Here is a 9,136-nt window from a genome sequence, read left to right as displayed (position 1 = left end):
TTGCAAGGCCGGCGGGACCCACGCTGCCCCCTCGCGGGGACGGGGGACTGGGCGCTGGGGGTCTCCCACTTATTCTACACCTCTCATGTCTCTTCACCGTGCCAGACTAGAGTCAAGCTCAACAGGGTCTTCTTTCCCCGCTGATTCTGCCAAGCCCGTTCCCTAGGCCCGTTCCCTTGGCTGTGGTTTCGCTGGATAGTAGGTAGGGACAGTGGGAATCTCATTCATCCATTCATGCGCGTGACTAATTAGATGACGAGGCATTTGGCATTTGGCTACCTTAAGAGAGTCATAGTTACTCCCGCAGTTTACCCACTCTTCATTGAATTTCTTCACTTTGACATTCAGGGCACTGGGCAGAAATCACATTGCATCAACAACCGCCGCGGACCTTCGCGACCAGTTAATCTTTTGAGGAAGATTTTGATTCATAAAAGAGGAAATAAGATCTGAGATTTAAGTAATTTGCCCAAGAACACAGTAGCTATTGAGCCATAGAGCCTGATTTGAACTAATACCTCTTTTCGAACCAGCCCTCTTCTCAGTTCTACTCAGGCTTATTCAGCCCTCTCTGTCTCCCTCCTCTCCATCTGCACACCTTTCTCTCTACAGTACCCTCTTGACCTCACCCTGGCTCCACGCCTGCACCTTCAGGAGGCTTTCCTAGAGTAGTAAATGGCCTTGGACAAGATCCAGCATTCACTCTCCTCCCCGTCCTCCTCGTCCAGATATCGATAATCTTGCTTCCTTCCTTAAATTATAGACTCAGGAGTTAATCTTAGCCGAGATTCATAGAAAGGCGACCATCAGTACTGATGGTTATTAGTTTTGTTGATTGGGGGAACCGTGCTTTTGAAGGGCTCTCCTCACCATGGGCTTATAGAGTCAGTGGCTGAATAGGCCACAAAGGAAAAACCTTCCAATTTTCACCTACTCCCCGCTTCCCCCCAGCTCTCCGCATTACCTGTGGGTCAGCTCCCTCCCCTCCCGCTTGCTCAGGGGTAGCTCTCCAGCAACCTCCCTCCCTCCGTTCAGTTTCCCGTTATCAGCCACTGCTGCACATACACGATGCGAGTTTTTCATCCGAGAAAGTCAACTCTCCAGCTGCCCTTTCTCTGCTCACCTTTGTGGAAAACTTGTCGAAATGGCTAAGCTCACGGTCCAAAGTTTGCCACCTCCCATTTTCTGTAGAACCAACTTCAGCCAGGCTTTTCACTGAAATGTCTTGTGTCTAAGTTGCCCGCGACTTCACCTCTGTCCAATCCCACGGTCAGTCCGAAGCATTTGTCACTGCTGTCCACTCCCTCCTCAAACCTTCCCGCCCCTCAACTTCCTGACACCCCCTCCAGGCTTTCCTCCTCACACACGGCCTGTTCTGTCTCCTTCTTGCTGCTCCATCTCTGCCCCAGGCGTTACACCTTGGGGCCCAGTCCTCAGTCCCGTCTTTCTAGACCTGCCCGTGGCCTTCAGAGACCACATACGGCCGACAGTTCCAGATCTGTCCCGGCCCAGACTATGCCCGATGTCCGCATCCAGAAGGCTCCCCAGTTACATTCGTCAGGTCTCCCCCTCAGCGTCTGCTAACACACCCGCCACTTTGCTTGTCACAAACCATTCGGCGCCCCCGAAGTTCCTGATTGTACAGAAACACTAGGGACACGGCTTTGTCAGTTACACGCTCGGGTCATTGACGTTTGTGGCAGTGAATTATAATCTGACAGAAACAGTGGTGGACGGCACTGAGCAGCCAGTGAGCGTGGAGCTCACATTTGCAGAAGTCTTTTTACTTCCTCTGTTTTCTGTCAACTGACACCGTGGCCTTAGCCGAGAGTGAGCCTGTCGTGTCTGAATGAAAGGTTGATTTCAGAAAACGACTTCTTTTATCGGTGACCTCAGCCATTTCGGTGCTGAGGAGGAATGACAGCTTTCATTGTCACCTTCACTTTCATTCTTCATATGTTTTCTTCTTTCACACGAAACTGTTACTTACATTTTTGCTTTTCATGACATCTGATGCTCAGTTTCCGCCCTTTACTCTTTAACTGTGGATTGAACTGCTACATGGGAAGGTCTGGAAAGGCACAGTGGCCGATGTGAATATCCCTGCTTCGGTCTAACGGCTGATTTTGTGTGTCAAGTTAACTGGGTCGCAGGATACTCAGAAGATTGTCAAACATTCTGGGTTATACCGCATCTCATTTTGATGATTCTGTCTTTGTAATCAGTGACATATTTCTTAAAATGATTAAGACACCCACCTGATGAAAAAGCGTTCTTCAAATAAAATCAAGACTTAACAAGAGTGTCTTGACTTCCTCGCCCCTGCCCCCACTCCCACTGAAGCCTCCTGGGCTTCTCTCAGCTCTTCACAGACGTCCTGTTCCCTCCCCTCCGGCCTCTACACACGTCCTCCCACGGCCTTCATCCCCCTCCAGCTTCCCTCGATTCCTGTGTGTCAGACCTCAGCTTAATCGTCACTGCGTGAGACTTTGCCTGGCTTCTTCCAAGTGCAAATCTCTGCAGTGTTCTCCTAGACCACTCTGCTGTTTTACACTTCATTCCTCTCTTGCTCACAGCAAGCAGGTTCTGTGAGGGCAAAGGCTTTGCCTGTTTTAAAGTGCCCTTTCCACCCCGCCCCCTTGCAGCCTGTGATCAGTGTTCAGTGTTGTTTGCTGGATATTGGAGTTAACTTGCATTTGCAATTATGTTTTTCTTTCTTGGGACTTTTTAAATATAGGCCTGCCGAGGGGCCCAGACAGCTGCCTCCACAGCTCCGAGAATCAAGAAATTTGCCATCTACCGATGGGACCCTGACAAGACTGGAGATAAACCTCGCATGCAAACTTACGAAGTTGATTTGAATAAGTGAGTATCTCTGGAAGGCCAAGTACGTGGTAAGCAAAGGTGAGCTCTTGGTCTGACACAGGGGCCTGCTTTTCACATCCGTGGAAGGGTTAAAAACAGGTCAGCCAGAGAGGATAAAGTGTATCGCCTCTTTAAACAAATGAATGTGGTACCTACCTGACTCAAAGATAATGCTGAGAAGAATCACTTTTGCAAACTTATTTTCCTTTCTTCAAATCAAAGTCCAACAGATTTCAAGGAAGCCTGGTAAGTGTTGGTTTGATGCATAGTATTTCAAGCCATTAGTACATTACAGCTTGCCAAGACTGATTGTGTTCAAGTTTATTTTCTCTATCTGAACCCATGTATTCTCTCATAATGAGAAGCAGCATGAACTCCGCTGGAGAGGTGACGGGAAAGACAGGACGGAGTGTCCTTGGGTAAATGAACCTCTTAAACGTTTTCACCTGAGGACATGCCCCAGTTGGGGTGGAGAGGTTACAAGCCCAGGAAATGCCAAGGAATAAATAGCATAGCCAGAGCCAAAGGATTTGTGTCTTTGAGCAGCCCAAGCTAGTAATGTCCAGAGGGTGGAGTTCACGCAGACCACGCCAGACACAGCCAGGTGGCAAGGCAGGAAACAGGTGTTAAATAGCAGTGTGCTAACTGGGTCGGCACTGGGACTGGGTCTGGAGTCTCTTGAAGCAGTTTGCCCTGACAAGGGCTGAAATACTTTAAAGTAAACTGAAAGAAATCCCAGTTTCTCTGCCTGGTGAGAATAGTAACTAAACTAAGTGGAGGTGGCAGGCTGTTCTCTTCTTTCCACTTTCCTGTTACTAACTCACCTGCCGCGATCCCACAAGGTGTTGCTTTATCACGGGACTCTGCGGCAGGGACGCAGTGGTGTGCCCGCCGCCAGGTTAGCGTCCAGGCCATGACTCAGACCGGCCTCGCTGCAGGCCCGCAGGCCAGGCCCCACGTGCCGGGGACACGTGGCTTAGGGCCCTGTGAGTGACGTGCGTTCTTTTGTTCTGTGTAGCATGTTTTCTATTGTGGTTATGTATTGTCTACGTCCTAAGTATTAAAATTTGAAATACATTACTTAGAGAAGCTTTGCAGAGAGCTTTCAAATTTAAAAAAAAACAAAACTGCCAGTGTATGGACGCGGTTTCCTGACCTAGCTACGCCGTCGTTTCTTTAGCCTCCATCCCCAGAAGGGTGCGCAGCGTGGCCGGCACAGCGGAATTCGCCGCACTTAAAGCATATAAGAAGGCGCAGAAGTAAAACTGGAAAAAATGTGCCCTAAAAAGGCCAAGCAGATGAGAAGCGCAGCTGTTATAAAAAGATGTCTCAGTTATTGCGACGATGTGTAGGGAGGCTGCACGTGACAGTGCCCGTGGGGTTTGTTTTCTGGTTTTTGTCAGGTGCGGCCCTATGGTGCTGGATGCTTTAATCAAGATCAAGAATGAGATGGATTCCACCTTGACCTTCCGGAGATCATGCAGGGAAGGTAGCGTTCCCTTCCTTGGGAGGCGCCACGCATTTGCTCTGGCTCCAGAAGAGGCTTGGGCGTCCCCAGCTCACACCTGGGGACAGCTGCAGCACTCTGCCCAGTCACCCAGATGGTCTTTTCGTGGGTAAACGTCTCAGGAACTTGAGGGGTGACTCAGGCTCCGCGCGCTCAGTCTGCCTCCCTCGCGGGTTCTCTGCCTCGCAGGTACTGCAGCTGGCAGTCCCGTGACTTGCCCCTCGGGGACTGGCTGGCGCCTGCGACTCGCCGCCTTCCGCCTGCCGCGCTCACTTACTTGCGGGGAGTTTGCTGGCAGTGCACACCTGCCCAGCCAGGGACGGGCCGGCCCCCAGCGCCCAGCACCGCGAGTCACGGGGCAGGGCTCAGTAGGAGTCCCGGAGAGGGGGACCGCCCTTCCCCAGTCTGGGGCACCCACCCCAGGCCTGGCTCCACGCGTGGCCTGCTGGTGCCACATGCGCGGATTCAGGCTATAAACAGGTCACCATTTGTGTTTTGAGTATTAGAAAAATAGAATCACTCTGACAGTAGACAGTGAGACAAATGGCTTTTTAATGTGGATTTAAGTAAAAATAACTTAAGAAAATGAACCACTTGAGAGGCACTTGGATGTGGGGGGAGTCCCACGGGGCTGCCCCGACCGGGACAGGCTGGGGACAGGCTCTGCGCTGTGAGTGCACATCGGTGCTGCTGCTTGCTGCAGGTGTGCAGATGAAGAGACTGAGGCCCCGGGAGCTCAGAAGGACGTAGATAGTGAAAGCAACCCTCCACTGCAAAAATTGCCTTTGTTTTTAGCCTTTGCTCTGCTATGCCTTGCAGGCTTTTAAAGCCCTACTTCTAAGGCATCTGTTGGCTCAGCTAGCCTGACAGGATTGGATTTAATGGAGCAGACATGATAGTTTGGCTGAGTCCTGCTGTCCAGGGAACAGTCTGCTGTAATTAAAACCCATCCATCTCCCTGTAAGTCAGAAGAAAGGATGCTTTGCAGAAATTATTCCTCATAAGGCCCTCGCAGAGCCAAATACATGAGGTATGGCCCATCTGGACTCTAAAAAAGAAAATGAGAAGGAACCACACTTTGCCGTTCTGCTGAGTCCTTTATTGGATTATGAAGGGAGCCTTTTTAAGAGAAGACTCAGTTACCTTGTCACTATATACCATTTCTTATAAAAGCATGTCGCTCTGCTCTGGTTGGATGCCTGGTAAACGTAAATATACTAATAATCATAATTCCTTTCTTGGGGGACTCAAGGGGTAGCTGCTGAAGATCTTTGTGTTGTCCTAGCTCTTGGTTAATATTTACAAGTCTTAAAAAAGTGATAGACCAGGACAGGTTTCCAGTGTCACATTTCTCTAGACTGATGATTACCAAAAGCAGCTTCGGAGACAGGAATCTGGGGTTTGATTAGTATAGTCATTTTCAGACTCTGCAACCCCCTCGCACATCTGCAGACACCAACATCGGTCCAGGATGAGAAAATGCTCGTTTGGATCCTTGACTGGCACTTTATTTTTGATTGACTTGGCTTCCCATTAGTTCATTCTTCTAGAAGTCAGTGCTCAGATAGCTTACGGGTTTCGTGTTCCAGAGCAGCCTCTGTGCTGCTGGTTCTGTGGCACTCGCTGGATCAGCTGTGTCTGGGCCTCAACTTGAGGCGGCCCAGACAGTGTGGGTTTGCGTTGGGGTTAGAGTTTGCATTAAGTAACAATGTCTTCTGAAAAAACAGAGGTTGACTTTTCTCCCAAAATAGCTGAGGGGGGACACTGGGACAGGGAAGCCCAGTGTGCCCACAGTGCCAGGCTGCTTCTGTTCTCCAGTGCCATCCCTGCCACGCGGCTTCCAGCCTCCAGGTTGTGTCGTGCTCGCAGAGTGGATTTTAGGGGGGCAGCCACCGGGCCTACTCTGCTGGGGGGGAGGGGGCAGGGCCTCTTGCCCAGGGTCTCGGTGCCAGCGCTGCTCCTGCCGGGAGAGGTGACAGTCCAGGGCAGAGCCCGAGGCAGCACTGACTCCTGCGTCTGGGAGGACGATCGTGACTGTGGTTCCCGCCCAGGTATCTGCGGCTCCTGCGCAATGAACATCAACGGAGGCAACACTCTGGCTTGTACCCGAAGGATTGACACCAACCTCAACAAAGTCTCCAAAATCTACCCTCTTCCTCATATGTATGTGATAAAGGATCTCGTTCCCGTGAGTTTCTGCCTCTTTGCCCTGATCTTCCTTGCAGAGAGTAGGGTGTGCACTTGTGCTGTTCTCCAGGGCGGCTTTCTTGTCTGAGTTCAAGAATGTGAATGGAGGAGATAACATGCCCAGAAAGCCAACTACACGCGCATTTGTTGAGGACAGTTTGGGAGTAACAGGAGTCCAGCATTGGAACAGCCCCACAAAGGGAGAGCCGAGGAGGGCTACAGAGTGGAGAATGCCAGCTGGGAGAGCCTCGGTTGTGGTAGTCTCTGCCACCTCCACAGCCGGGGTGTTTGCCAGGGGTTGGGGAGAAAGGACCATGGGGTTGAAAAGTTTCTCGGGCGTGAGGAGCGATTCCCTAACCAGACTCAGCACTGAGCTCTTCTCCTCTGTAACCACTCCACATGCCCATGCAGTGCCCGTGAGTGACCTCTGTCTGTGCAAGGATAGGGGAGGAGGCCATGTCCGAGAAGTGGGGCAGGTGAGCCCTCTCGGGGTGACAATGGAGCCTGACCCTTCTCTCCCCCCAACCTCAGGACTTAAACAACTTCTATGCTCAGTACAAGTCCATTGAGCCTTACTTGAAGAAGAAGGACGAGTCCCAGGAGGGCAAGCAGCAGTACCTGCAGTCCATAGAGGATCGCGAGAAGCTGGTCAGTGGTCCCGGGCCGCATCTTTTTTTTTTTTTTTTTTTTTTTTTTTTTTTTTTTTTTTTTTTTAAGATTTATTTATTTGTGCATACAGAACTGGGGTGCAGGCCAGAGGTGCAGGGGCGGTGAGAGGCTTCACCAGAGACAGAATCGGGAGCAGAACGGGCAGATCAGTGAAGCACACTGCTGAGGGGAGCAGCGGGGAGACAGGAGAGGTCTGCCGCGCCACGTGGCCACCTTCAGGTGGGGATGGAACTTGAGCTGAAGCGGCTGTGAGAGCTTCAAAGTGCTGCGCTTTAACCCGTTGTGACACCAGGGAGGGCCCCCAGGTGGTGTCTTGATTTGAGGGATTTCCTCGCAGAGCTGCTTGCTAGGAAGTGTGACTGGAGGCGGCAAGAGGCCGAGGGAGGCGCTTGCGACAGTGCAGGCCACACAGTGTGTCCTGGAAGAAGCCCGGCCAGGGTCGGGCACCCGCCTCTGAGGGCCAGGTGGGTAGTGTCAACCACAAAGAGCAGGGACCAGAGAACTGGAGCACCCTGCAAGGTGACCATGTGGCCGGCTGTTGGTCTCTCGTGTGTCACCTACTGACAGGGACGTGTGAGAAAGGCTTTGCTGGACCATTTGCTGTAGTGCGATCGCGCAGACCTAGCAGGGGCTGCCCGCGCACCAAGCGGTTAGGTCCGCTGCGGCAGCGTCTTCATCGTTCAGAGGGGACAGAAAATCAGAGCTGCCTGTGAACACAGGCTGCCGTGCGTCGTCCTGCTGCCCCACCCCACTTCACACTGGGAGTCAGTAGTTGTGCCAGAGCGGGACAGAGCCCTTGTTCTCCGACGCCGGGGGCCTCTGATGGCCGGGAGCCGTGCCCAGCCCGTTGGCCCGGCATGGCTCTCCGCACGCCACTGTGAGCCCTCTAAAGGGAAGGGTTAGTGTACGTTCCAGGCTCCTGCATCTTACTCCCGAAGGCCTCTCTGACGCGCACTCTCTGCACGTGTGGTGTCCTGTGGAGAGGAGAATGGGGAGGCCAGCTAGGAAGGGGTCCCCCGCCCTCCTCGGAGCGGCTTGTGACTAGCGACGTCTAATGATGGACCTTGGGCCCCAGCTGTATTTCCTAGATAGCCGGAGTTTACTTGCTTCACTCCCACACACACTTGTCTAGCTTTCTTCACTTCCTCAGACTGGCAGTTTGCTGGACGGACGCGCTGTGATGTGAAAGCCGTCATATTCACGGGAGAGCGTCGGAAAGTAGAGACTAATCATCGATTCTTCTGCCTCCCAAAGACAATCTCTTGGCGACAGCCTTTGGTTTTCTTTTATCTGTTACATTTCCACGTGGCTGGACGCAGGTGCCCTTGCGTCCGGCTTCCTCCCTCTGTCGTGCAGCTGTTCTTGTCAGGAGCTGCTCACCAGCTTCAGCTCCTGCTTTCTTTCCTCCACTCTGGCGGGGCACCGGCGTCACTGCCCTCTGCTGGTGAGCCCCGAGGTCACTGCCAGTTCCTTTACCCTGCTAGTTCTAGCTGAAAAGTCCTAGTTAACTTTTTGCTACAGATTGTTTTGTCAGCAGACTGAAAGTATGACTGTCATTAGGCTCTTCCACCCCCCTTTTTTTTCACTAAGGCTCTTTTTCCTGTGACTTTAAGCTTCCTAGACCCACGAGGCCAGTTTACTGCCGCCCCAGCAGGACAGATTTTTCTCAAGAACTGCTGGTTACAGTCATGAGATAAACTCGGTGCCATTTGGCGTCAGCTATCACTTCAGAGGTCAGCGTCGCTTCTTTGCAGCTTTTTTTAAAACATTTATTTATGCATACAGGACTGGGGAACAGGCCAGAGGTGCAGGACGTTGAGAGGATTCACCAGAGACGGAGTGGGGAGCAGATCGAGGAAGTACACTGCTGAGGGGAGCAGCGGGCGGGTCAGGAGAGGTCTGCTGTGC

At 52.1% G+C, this 9,136-nt stretch overlaps 1 protein-coding gene across 1 annotated transcript in view; it reads left to right on the top strand.

Annotated features, from left to right (window-relative positions):
• Positions 1-9,136, top strand: part of SDHB (succinate dehydrogenase complex, subunit B, iron sulfur (Ip)) — a 15,398-nt gene that overhangs the window by 3,048 nt on the left and 3,214 nt on the right. The window contains exons 2-5 of the mRNA XM_012722086.1: positions 2,738-2,865; positions 4,269-4,354; positions 6,424-6,560; positions 7,091-7,207. Coding sequence (XP_012577540.1) covers positions 2,738-2,865; positions 4,269-4,354; positions 6,424-6,560; positions 7,091-7,207 — 468 coding nt within the window. The remainder of the gene's footprint in view (positions 1-2,737; positions 2,866-4,268; positions 4,355-6,423; positions 6,561-7,090; positions 7,208-9,136) is intronic.

This window comes from Condylura cristata, unplaced genomic scaffold, assembly GCF_000260355.1.
Source record: "Condylura cristata isolate star-nosed mole 26May11 unplaced genomic scaffold, ConCri1.0 scaffold00008, whole genome shotgun sequence".
Classification (NCBI taxonomy): domain Eukaryota; kingdom Metazoa; phylum Chordata; class Mammalia; order Eulipotyphla; family Talpidae; genus Condylura; species Condylura cristata.
This window is presented reverse-complemented; position numbering and strand designations above follow the sequence as displayed.